Below are 12,857 nucleotides of genomic sequence, written 5' to 3' on the forward strand. Positions count from 1 at the left end.
TCTAGTTTTCCCATCTTTCTGCTCTCCGTACTGCATAATGATAAATGAGAACAGAATGTCAGAATCTTTATTAATTTATTGAAAAAGAAAAACTCAGTGGTCACTCAGTATTAGGTGAAGCCCCTTCGGCAGTGATTTCTCCTCCAGTCGTCTTGGCTATGAGGCTACAAGGTTTACACCTGGATTTGGGAATGTTCAGCTATTCTTCTCTTCAGATCCTTTTACGTTCTGTCAGGTTGGATGGGGTTTACAGTTGTGGACGCCATTTTCAGGTCACTCCAGAGGTTTCATTTGGTTCAGAGCTCTGGCTGGAACACTCCAGGACATTCTTACAGAATTGCCCCTAAGCTGCTCCTGTGCTGTCCTGGCTGTTTGCTTAGGGTTATTCATCTTGGTGTCAGGTCCAGAGCGCTGTGGATCAGGTTTCCATTAAAGCGACTCTGTACCCACAATCTCCCCCCCCCCAAACCACTTGTACATTTAGATAGCTGCTTTTAATCCAAGACCTGTCCTGGGGTCCGTTTGGCAGGTGATGCAGTTATTGTCTTAAATAACAACTTTTAAACTTACAGCCCCGTGCCCTACGTGCGTGGCTTAGAATATCTGTGCCCTAACTTTGCACCACCCTTCCGTTACTCCTCCCCTTCGTCCCTCCTCCCCCCCCTCTTCATCATTAGGAATGCCACGGGAACATTTTCTCCATGCTGAACATTTGCACAGGTGTCTTAACGATCCAGCCCATGTGCCAGGCTGACACAGCTGACGAATAGGAGGCAATCTGCCTGGAGCAGTCCTAATGATGCGGAGGGCGGGGAGGAGGGACAGATAGGTTGTGGCAGCCTAATGCATACACAATCTAGGCCACTCCCATAGGGCACAGGGCTGCCAGTTTAAAAGTTGATTTTTAGGACAATAACTGCATCACCTGCCAAACGGACCGCAGGACAGATCTTGGATTAAAAGCAGCTATCCGAAGGTGGTTTGGGGGGGTCAGATTGTGGGTACAGAATCGCTTTAAGTATATCCTATACCCCTTACCAGTCTCCCAGTCCCCCTACAGCATGATGCTGGTTTTCTCCAAACATGACACCTAGAAATTAGGCCATAAAGCTTAAAGGGGTAGTGCGGCGCTAATCATTTATTCACAAAACAACACATTACAAAGGTTTACAACTTTGTAATGTGTGTTATGTATGTGAATGGCCCCCTTACCCGTGTTCCCTGGGGTCCGTTTGGCAGGTGATGCAGTTATTGTCTTAAATAACAACTTTTAAACTTACAGCCCCTTGCCCTACGGGCGTGGCTTAGACTATCTGTGCCCTAACTTTGCACCACCCTTCCGTTACTCCTCCTCTCCCCCCCCCCCCCTCCTCATCATTAGGAATGCCACAGGAACATTTTCTCCATGCTGAACATTTGCACAGGTGTCTTACCGATCCAGCCCATGTGCCAGGCTGATACAGCTGACGAATAGGAGGCAATCTGCCTGGAGCAGTCCTAATGATGAGGAGGAGTATCAGACTTGTTTCTCACAGTCTGATACTCCTTTAACTGCTTTTATATAAACTACCAGGAATTTTCATGTTTGTTATAGAGAAGCAGCTTCTTTCTGGCCAGATTGGTGGAGGCTGTAGTGTTGACCTTCTAGAACAAAGGTATCGAACTCAGGCCCTCCAGCGGTTGCAAAACTACAATTCCCTTCATTCCTAAAAAGCTAAAGCTTTGGCTGTCCAGGCATGATGGGAATAGTAGTTTTGTAACAGTTGGAGGGCCTAAGTTTGACTCCTGTGTTCTAGAAGTTTCTCCCATTTGCACACGGTATCTTTGATGTGTCCATTGGCTTCCTGGTCACCAAGGCCCTCCTCCACCTGTTACTTAAATTAGTTTAGTGAAATAGTCCTGATTGTTCCAAACTTCTTGTAAGAATTATGGAGGCTGCTGTGCTCGGGAACTTTTAGTTCGGCAGATCTGTTCCTTTTTGCCAAATACTGTCTTTGAGCTCTAGAGGCAGTTCTTTCTCCTTCATGGTTTGGTGTTTGCTCTGATATACATCATTAACTGTGAGCCCTTCTATAGAAAAGACTATGGGGGAGATTTATCAAAGGGTGTAAAATTTAGACTGGTGCAAACTGGCCATAGCAACCAATCACATCCCAGCTTCCAGCTCTGGTGAAAGGAAAGAGGGGCTGTGATTGGTTGTTGTGGCCAGTTTGCACCAGTCTAAATTTTAAACCCTTTGATAAATCTCCCCGTCTCCAAATCCTATCCAATCAGCTGAATTTACCACAAGTGATTTTAATCAAGGTTCAGAAACATCTCATAGACTTATCAATACAAATGGGAGGAGCCAGAGCTGAATGACATCTTTTATAGCAAAGGCTCAAAATACTTTTCAGGTTTTCCTTTTTTCTTTTTCTCATCCTGAGTAGTGTGGAACAAAAGTTGCTAAACTGTTAAGTAGAGATGAGCGAAGTCCATCTGAACCTGAACGTTCGGCATTTGATTAGCGGTGGCTGCTGAAGTTGGATAAAGCCCTAAGGTTGTCTGGAAAACATGGATACAGCCAATGACTATATCCATGTTTTCTACATAGCCTTAGGGCTTTATCCAACTTCAGCAGCCACTGCTAATCAAATGCTGAACGATCGGGTTCAGATGGACTCGAGCATGCTCCAGGTTCGCTCATCTCTACTGTTAAGGCTTGGCAATGTTCTCAGAACCTGAGCTCTCCGTAGGCTGGCATTTAACTTCTCCAGCCACTGGGAGTCAAATCGCGAGTGCTCAGGTTGGGAGAACATTGCCAAACCCAAACGCTCAACACTAATCAAGGGGTATTGCATGCAGAATAATGGGGAAAACTTTATTTACGTTGCAACATAACAAAATGTAAAAATTGTTAAAAAGGGATTTGAACAACTTCTGAATTGTACGACTGTCAGTGCTTTCCCGCCTTTTAGTTATCAGCACATTCACAAGTGAGTTATAACGCTGATGGTGGAAGCAATGCTAAGAGAGTCCTTTTAATCTCTGAATATGTAGACCCTGTGTTTGAACCCTCAATTATCCTATATATTGGTTATGTTTGTCAGTAGAGGCTATTACCAGTAGAGGCCTTTTATAACTATCCATTTTTTTTCTTGCAGGTGGCTTTTTACACAAAGGAGCAAAGCTATTTTTCCGCCGGAGGCACCAGCAGAAAGATCCTAGCATGAGTCAGTCCCACAACGACCTGGTCTACCTAGAAAGGCAAGGGGCAGTGGAGCATCGCAAGAAGGGGGCCACTCTGTCACGGCTCCTAGGCAAGAACAAGAAGCTTCTCCACAAAAATAAACACAAAAATAAACCTGAACCGGACAATGACTAAACCCGGCCAGGCAAGATGGCTGACCAAGACAACACACACGTCCATGAGGAGAGTGGCAAACAAGGCAAAAGGCCAACTTGAAGGTGTACTTTATGGCCCTCATGAACCAAGTGAACTTGTAAAATTCAGCTTTTTTCTGTATTTTAGCTCCACACTGTGAGATTTTAGGAGTCCTTTAAGGTTGCTTGTCTCCAATGCACAATGGAGGCAGCCATTTTATGAGCTAAAGCAATACTCATGACTATATAGTCTAGCAAACTGCCCAGGCAGCCATTTTGTGATCTATACTAATAGTTCTCAACCACGGCAGCCATTGATTGCCATGTACCTCATCCCTCGGTGATGTTATCGGTTTCTGGGGGGGATCTTCAAAATGGCATCCATCAAGGAGTGTGGATTGTTGTTTCACCTCGAAATGTATGCTTTGTCATGGAGTTGCATGTAAATTGTATTTATGAAGCACTCAATGCATTCCTATGGCAAAAGTCTCCATTTAGATCTAGGTTCAATAGGAGCCAATGGTTTTCTCCACAATAGGTGGGGGCAGGGGATCTGTTTGATATAAGATTGTGCCATGTCTATAGATATAACAATACAGACCACCTTGAACACTAATTCTGTATATAATAGATGTATTAATAAGTTTTTATATAGCTATAACGCCATTGTTGGGCAAGAGTTCTGCTTTTTTCCAGTTACCAAATGAGCCGAACATAACTGGGCCCCAGTTGATCTAGGAAATGATTGATCTAGGAAATGCAGGGGTGAAGAAGTATGCCCTGGTGCTGTAGGGGGGGGGGGGGGGGAGGGCAGCATAGGCCCTTCTGACACATCACATGAGTATTAAAAATGGCACATAGTGAGCAGGTGCCTGTGATACAGACTTTGTACAGGGGCCTCATAGACGGCTGAGTAACTTTCATGTTATTGATCTGTAACAGTAATTTGGTAGGTTGCTATGAGCAGGACAGACACTGGTTGCTATGGGAAACACTTCCCCCTTCTTGAGCCATTTGACCCTTTAAGTGTCTATGTTGCCTATAACAACAAATCAGATCTCATCTTTCAATTTCCCTTTGAAACTATCAGAGATTTTACTGGTTGCTATGGATACCACAGACTTTTTCTTGAGCCATTGGACCCTATGCATAAAAAGTATGTCTTGCCCATAGCAACCAGATTTCTGCTGTCAATTTTGGTTTGAAATTAACTGGTAGATATATCGGAGAGGTTGCTATGGTAAGACTGACCATTTTCTGAGACGTTAGACTCTATGGACCAAGTATCGGAGTTGCTCATACAACCTGACACCTGTTATGCATAGGGGCCAGAGTCTTGTGAATGTGTTGGTGTTGCCTATAGCAACCAATCAGATAACAGTGTAAATTTGTCATGTGACCCGCAATATGGCCACTTTATCCCCGAGACCTAAAATCAGAAACCCTCCAAAAACCCACTGCCCTTGTTACTTTAAAGGCCACTTGGCCACTTTCTTCCAGAGACAGCCCCACACTTGTCTCCAGCTTGGGCGGGGTTTTCTTGCTCCGTTCCATTGAAGTGAATGGAGCTTAATTGCAAACTGCACCTGAACTGGAGACAAGAGTCGTGTTGTCTCTGAAAGAAAGTGGCCATGTTTTTGTAGCACTGGATAACCCCTTTATGTGGTACAGAGAATGCTACTGTGTGGGCCTATACCTTCACATTGTGGACCTTAAATGGGCAGGCTTTTACAAATGTGCCAAAATGGTTGATTTTGTGATGTGTGGGTTATGCCTCTGCACCCCCCCCCCCCCCCCATAGCAAAACCACTGTGCAAATCTACCACCTCATTGCACACAGTTTTACCATAAAAAAAATACTTACCAAAGCACTTCCTGTAGCCCTTCACTTATCCTGCCTGCACTTTAAGATGGCGGCTGCATGATGACCCGGCCACCACGTTGCTCTCCTCACTAAGCACTCCACATATAGTGTTATGTTTATCTGACCTCCATGGACAGAGCAATTACCATGACAAAACCATTTATTGTTTGACTAGGAACTGGTGACATCACTGAGGCCTATAGCACTTTTTCTGCACAAAATGGCCGCCCCACGCTGTGGTGATGGGCACAGAAGGCTTTGTGGGAAAATACCATTTATACAACCAACTGTATTTTCAATGTGTCACATTTTCGAATGGTCTGCTTCTTTTTTAGGAATTTCCTCCATGGGGCATATTAAAGGGGTTATACGCATTTAAAAAAACAAAACGACTTTCTTACAAAAACAGCGCCACCCTTTCCTCAGGCTGTGTGTGATATTGCAATTAAAGGGTTATCCACCTAAGAGCAAAAAAAAATGAAATGGTAGCTGGTCTTACTTACCAAGACCCCCTGGGTATTTTGAGCCATCTCCTGTATTTCTAGCTGCTGCCATTCCTGGGCTACAAGTTTTTCTAAAAGCCAATCTATAACCAAGATAGGAAACTACATTTCCCATCATGCATTTCCCTAATTGGTCCATTTGAGTACTCTCCCCCTTAGCTTTTTTTCCTGCCCACTGCTGTCATTACTATTGCACAGTAAACACAGGACAGTTTTTTTCACAGATTTTGCATCACATTACCCCAATATGTATTCCATACTAGCTGATGATGTAGCAGAGTTGACGCATGTACGGTGTAGCAGAACTGACGTGCTCATGGTGTAGCTATGTCCTTCATAATGGGCATCTGTTTACTGGGGATGGGGGTGTAGTGTCTGTTTATATCTCTGCTTGCTGGCTGTAAATGAAAACATTCTTCTAGTTCCATTTAGACTCTAAGAAAATCTATAACCCTTACAATATCCAGAGCTGAGACACAAAGACAGGCACATATGACTGCATTCACTGACAGCAAGCATAGATAGCACTATAATTTTTCATATTACATAAACCACATGTAAGTCTATGGAAGCAGCACAGGTGCATGGAGAAGTTGGAGATAATGTCTCCTGGGGGGTCGGGTTACCAAGTCAATAGACAGCTTACCCGGCACCCAGAGAGGGGATCACATGTCCTGTGACTACAAAGGGAGGGTGAAGAGCGAACTGAGGGTGGTCAGAGTGGACCCAGAGTAGAGGATTTTAGACTTCCAGAGTGGATAAGAATAAGAAAAAAAACTGGGAAAGGGTAGCTTCACACGGGCGGGCTCGCAGCGAGATTCTCGCTGCGAGCCCGGCAGGTCCTGTCAGTTTCCATAAACTACATACTTGCTGCGGACCGCAGCGAGTATGTAATTGTACCGCGCTTAACCCCTTCTACTCCCGCCGGCTCCCCCGCTGTAAGCAGCATACATTACCTGTCCTTGCTGCACGGGTCCGGCGTCCTGCTCTCCCGCCCGGCCAATCAGTGGCTGCGGCTAGGCAACACACTAATTGGCCGGACGGGAGAGCAGGACGCCGGACCCGTGCAGCAAGGACAGGTAATGTATGCTGCTTACAGCGGGGAAGCCGGCGGGAGTAGAAGGAGTTAAGCGCGGAACAATTACATACTCGCTGCGGTCCGCAGCAAGTATGTAGTTTATGGGAACTGCCAGGACCTGCCGGGCTCGCAGCGAGAATCTCGCTGCGAGCCCGCCCGTGTGAAGCTACCCAAAGGGTGCAAGATAGGTTATACATGTATATTAGACATAGGGTGGTATTGGGAGGGGGATTGTTTAGAATATTGTTTTTGTTACCCAGATAACCCCTTTAAGCTGCAAAACTACACCAAAAGTGAGGATAAGCATGGTGCTGTTTCTAGAAGAAAGCTGCCAGGTTTTTCTAAGCCTGGACAATCCCTTGAAAGGGAAGTTTCTCCTTTAACTGATATTGACCTATAGGTCTGCAAATTTAAAATTCAGCTACATTTGCTTTATAGTTCATTTCTTTCCTCTTGCTGACAGTTTCCAGTAGATGTTTTTGTTTCACTTTACAGCTGTTTTTCAGATGTTTTTTTTGTTTTGTTTTTATTTGCTAAAAATTTTCAAAGGTCATTTTTTATAATATTATTTTTTTTAACCGTCAGATCAACCTGGGTGAAAATAGCTATTAAAAAACTAATGCTGTAGAAAACTGTCAGCAAGCTGTTTCCATGCTGCAAATTACACAATTCAAGGTAACAATATTGCATGCCTTATGGCAAGTTATAGAACTTAACATGGGCATTTTGTATAAATAAATGAAAATTAACATTATACACACACACGCATTCGATTAAACTGTAAAAATGGAAATGGCCATGCTGATGGTTTCCATCTAACAGGGCATAATTATATGAATGCTCGATTTTGCATTTGGTCATGTTAAAGAGAAACTTTCACTTCAAGGGTGCATTCACTCATGGGGTTAGTGGTGGAACAGGGCGCTGCATTACTACTGTGTATTTTCTTAAAGGAGCAGTTCTAGGAATTATTTCAGGCATGAGATGTGAGAATGCACCCTTGCTCTGTAGGAATTTGGTATTAGAGTTGAGTGAACCTGGAACCCGAGCCTGCGGCTTTTGGATACCTGTGGCTTAAGAAGTTGGATACAGCCCTAAGGCTGCCTGGAAAACATGGATACAGCCTATGGCTGTATACATATTTTATGGGACTCCCTAGGGCTGCATCCATCTTCTTCAGCCACCGTTAATCAAATGTTTCATGCTTGCGTTCGGACGAACCTGAGCGTGCTCGAGATTCGCTCATCTCATTTTAGCATCTATGCAGCGTGTGTGCTTACACATCGGAGTTGGCGCAAATGAAGGATTTCTGTCAGACACTACATTTCAGACTACTGGGGCACTTTACGGGGAACTTCATCTAAATTGCTCTTCTGAGATCACATTGTTGACTCGCTCAAACTGGAAATGGTGGAGTATCTGCATTGAAGAGCATGATCCATCTCAATTTCTGAAGTGGTCCAGTTTTTGATCAGTGATCAGCTGATCAACGTCCTGCGTCGCCGTTCAAATCCGGCGCGCACTCACATCTGCCTCTGCTCTGAGTCCTCAGCTTCTTTTAAGTGTGATCACTAACACTACAGAGTGCGATCTATGTGACATATCACTATAGTAGTGATTTCCCTTTAAGGAACCAACCTGTTACATATGCAGAAAACTTCATTATAGTATCTTAGATGTCATGTCCTGCATTACACAGACAGTTTATTTGATCTGAATACATTGAGTACAGTGTAATACCTCATTTCACCTGTGGTGGTGCTCCAGGGGATTTAGACAAGTGTTTATTTTCCCTGCAGTACTATTGCAGGAGGTATTAGATATTACACTGTACTCAGATTGCTGCGGGTCTTTATGATCAACAGATAGTCCAAAGTACAGAACCCCCTTATCTTCTCTTTTTGGGAGATTCCAGCTCATTTTACAGTTCGGTGCTGGACTATCAGATGCCAGACTAAAGGACATTTTTATGTATTTATATTTTTTAAAGTGACAGGAATTTAAAATTTTGACCCGCAATGTGAAAACGCACCAAATGTGTACCTGCGAGGGTCCTGTGGCATTAAAGGCGCCGGATAGTGTGGCACCTCTGTAGCGACTGATGCGTGAATGAATGACGAGTGAAGTGGGTAATGTGTATTCATACAAAGCGGGTATCAACTTCTGGTAACAGGAAGAAAAAAAACAAAACACTGATTAACCCCTCAGCTGCTGGCGCTGGATGGACTTCTCAGGCGGATATAGAAGGGGTTAACTGTCCTGCTGTATAAACGTTATTGCCGCGGTAGAATTAATAGCCATATGAAATGATTATGCAAAACCATAATGTACTTTATATAATATTTAATGCCGTATACATAGACTATAGGAAGAATCTTGTTTTATTTTTCCCCTCGCGTTTACATTTTGACATTCGGTAAAGGATTTTTTTTTTTTATTCTATATAGTTTATAACGTTAACTTTCATTCTCTCATTATTAAGATTATAAATTGTATATGTTCTGTATTAAAAAAAAATCTTCACTGCTTACCGTGTTCTCGTCAATTCTTACAAAACACCTTTGTCTAGTCTGTTTTACTATCCTTTAATCTGTTATATCTACTTATAGCTATGCTCTGATTTCACTTTTTATTGTAGTGTTTTTTTTTTAAATTGGGTGTCGCTGATTGACTGGTCAGGCCTGCAACGTCACGGCCCCAGGACCTGGATGTGGCCAACCAGCAGGATAGTGGTGACGAGCGCCAGGGAGGAATGTGCTTTATTATTTTAAAGCGACCCATTTATGTTTAAATGGATCCGCTTCACACACAGCAGATCCGTGCCGCGGGGGTTAATGGCCCTGTGTTTGACATCCAGCTGCGAGTATGTCAGCCCATTGAAGTTAATGGGCAAGTATCCGCAGCAGATTTCGCTGCGAGAAATCCTCTGTGGATACCTTGTCTGTGAAGCTATCCTTAGAGGGGAAGTGCGGCATTAGAAAATTATTCACTAAATAACACACATTACAAAGTTATACAACTTTTGTAATGTATGTTATGTTAGTGAATGGCCCCCTTCCCCGTGTCCCCCCCCACCCCCGGAAGTGTAGTGCATATCTTTTAGTGCATGACACTAACAAATGACAGGTAGACAGGGGTGTGTGGTAGCATAATAAACAAAGTAAGCAACATTAACATTATTATGTTCCTGCACCCCCCTACCTGTCATTTGTTAGTTTCAGAGGGCCTTACTTTAAGTTTGTTTTGGCATCACTTACAGCACATGGGGGGTGGGGTGGATGGCAATAATATTTTTTTGTGAACTGCTTCTTTAGACACTTGTGCTTTGCAGCTGGATTTGTTGCTGTTATATGTACAAATCCAGATGCAAAGCACTGATGAAGGTACTCATTGATGCAGGAAATCTGGAGGTCTGTGGGACCCCCTCTACAGGTCCCCCACTGTCTTGTGTAGCACCATAGAGCATTGTAAGCAGGTATGGGTTAAAGGGGTTGTACCTCAGGGCTGCACAGACCCCAGTCCTGGCAGTTACATATCATTAGGGCTGCATGCAGATACTGAGCCTCCCCTGATGTCTATATAATACATGTTACCATTAAAATAGACTTTACACTGGGGGAAGCTGTCTGTGTCACTAGTGCTGCAGCCTCCTCTGATGTCTATATAATTAATGTTACCATTAAGATAGACAATACACTGGGGGAAGCTGTCTGCGTCACTAGTACATATACATCGGGTGCCCAAGAAGGCTAGAGCGAAGGTCCCATCCTTGCCAGATGTACAGGAAAGTCGGGGGATAGGGAAGATCACTCCATAGAAATGAATGGGAGAATCTCCAGCACACTGGTGACATCATTAGAGCTGCATGTCTCCCCAGCAATGCACAGGTGAGGGAATAAGTCTCAGCCAGAGCTATAGAGACATGAATGTGCAGATCTAACTCACAATGGGACCCTGCACTACATCAGCCCCGGGACCTGAATGCGGGAATCTGTGAGTGGCTCGGATGAGCCTGGGCACCTCATTTTTCACTATATTGATTGTTGATTGAAACGTTCTCAACTTGACCATGCTTGTTATTGTACAACACTTGCTGGTTGAGAAATTGGGTATATGATGTGCATAGCATTGCAATATTAATATTATTTGCAAACCACTGTCATATTGACCAGTTGTGATCAATTTGCCTTGAGTGACACTGTATATTAGAGAAGACAGTGGTATTACCCATTTGTTGGCCATTATGTTTCTAATGTCGGTCTCCTGATGATCCCAAGGAGGGAGAAACGCGTTGAGACCATGGTGGCTGATGTGTGTCACCATATTGGCTGAATTGCTTTTTGTTTAGGGGTTGACTTTACCAAATATATTGTTACTATATGTAGTGTATCTGAGTGGCTAATCCCACACTGACTATCTACCTAGACTAATCGCTAGATCGTCTGGGCAGCCCATAAAAGATAGTGCTGGTCTGCTGCCACCGCTCCTATTACACGGGGCTATGGCAGCAGATTGCTGCTATTGTCATCGTTTAGTTTTCAACATGTTGAAAGACAATGATCGGCCGACATCGTGCATTCATTGCCATATATTACACAAGGCGATTATCAGCTGTAACGGCCGAAAATCACTTCATGTAATAGGGCCTTCAGGTGTTTAGTAATTTTAAAAGTTTTTAGTTTATTTCTAATGTGTGTAAGTTACAATTTACAGAAACAGTGCAGAACTGTTGGGGTATATGGTGAACAGTATATAGGGGTATATAGGGCTCCTGACGATTTCCCCATAAACACAAATCGAGAGCATAGATTGGCCTCCTGGGCACCTTGGAACAAATCTAATCTAATAATTTACACACTGACACTTTATACCCGGGAAGCGCCAGGTACGTTTTCTAGTGTGTGTATATAAACATATATATATATACAGTGGTGCCTTGGATTACGAGGATAATTTGTTCCGGGCCCGCGCTTGTAATCCAAATCTTAAACCAAAGCAAATTTTCCCATAAGAAATCATTGAAATGAAGACAATTGGTTACACACCCCAAAATCATTTTCTATTCTGAATAACATGTAGAACAGATGAAACAAACATTTTGAAACAGCTGAATGTGTGATATTATAACTTTCTGTACAGTACAGTAATCAGCACGTGATGGTCACATGACCGCAATGGGAATGGAGTGTGTGTTCAGCATGGACCAATCAGGAGGTGAGAATCACAGAGCTGTGCAGGAGGACAGGGTCAGAAACCTTTCTATGCAGTAGTGCGTATAGCTGAGTGTAAGTGCAGGCACATTATAGCAGCAGTGTGTATAGCTGAGTGTAAGTGCAGGCACATTATAGCAGCAGTGTGTATAGCTGAGTGTAAGTGCAGGCACATTATACCAGCAGTGTGTATAGCTGAGTGTAAGTGCAGGCACATTATACCAGCAGTGTGTATAGCTGAGTGTAAGTGCAGGCACATTATACCAGCAGTGTGTATAGCTGAGTGTAAGTGCAGGCACATTATACCAGCAGTGTGTATAGCTGAGTGTAAGTGCAGGCACATTATACCAGCAGTGTGTATAGCTGAGTGTAAGTGCAGGCACATTATACCAGCAGTGTGTATAGCTGAGTGTAAGTGCAGGCACATTATACCAGCAGTGTGTATAGCTGAGTGTAAATGCAGGCACATTATAGTAGCAGTGTGTATAGCTGAGTGTCAGTGCAGGCACATTATAGCAGCAGTGTGTATAGCTGAGTGTGAGTGCAGGCACATTATAGCAGTAATGGAGAGGATGGGAAACACAAGGACTGACAGAGACTGCAGGGAGCATGAAGGAATGAGCAGGACATATGTGGGCACATACATGCAGCACTTTCTGTCTGGGGAGATTACAGCTATGAAGAGATTACCTCCACAGTCCTGTCCCCTGATGCAAGCCCCAGCCTGAAGTGGATCTGCTATGATTTAGAAAGAGAGGAAGACTTCCTGGGTCAGAGTACAGTGTAGACCCTGCTTTACAGACCATGCCCCCCTCCAACTTTCCCTTCCACCCAGTACA

General features: G+C 43.8%; 1 protein-coding gene across 1 annotated transcript in view; it reads left to right on the forward strand.

Moving 5' to 3' along the window:
* Window positions 1-6,513, forward strand: part of C2CD2 (C2 calcium dependent domain containing 2) — a 54,995-nt gene extending 48,482 nt beyond the window's left edge. The window contains exon 15 of the mRNA XM_069945147.1: window positions 3,144-6,513. Coding sequence (XP_069801248.1) covers window positions 3,144-3,364 — 221 coding nt within the window. The 3' untranslated portion in view covers window positions 3,365-6,513. The remainder of the gene's footprint in view (window positions 1-3,143) is intronic.
* The last annotated feature ends 6,344 nt before the right edge of the window (window positions 6,514-12,857 follow it).

This window comes from Dendropsophus ebraccatus, chromosome 11 (assembly GCF_027789765.1).
Source record: "Dendropsophus ebraccatus isolate aDenEbr1 chromosome 11, aDenEbr1.pat, whole genome shotgun sequence".
Lineage (NCBI taxonomy): Eukaryota > Metazoa > Chordata > Amphibia > Anura > Hylidae > Dendropsophus > Dendropsophus ebraccatus.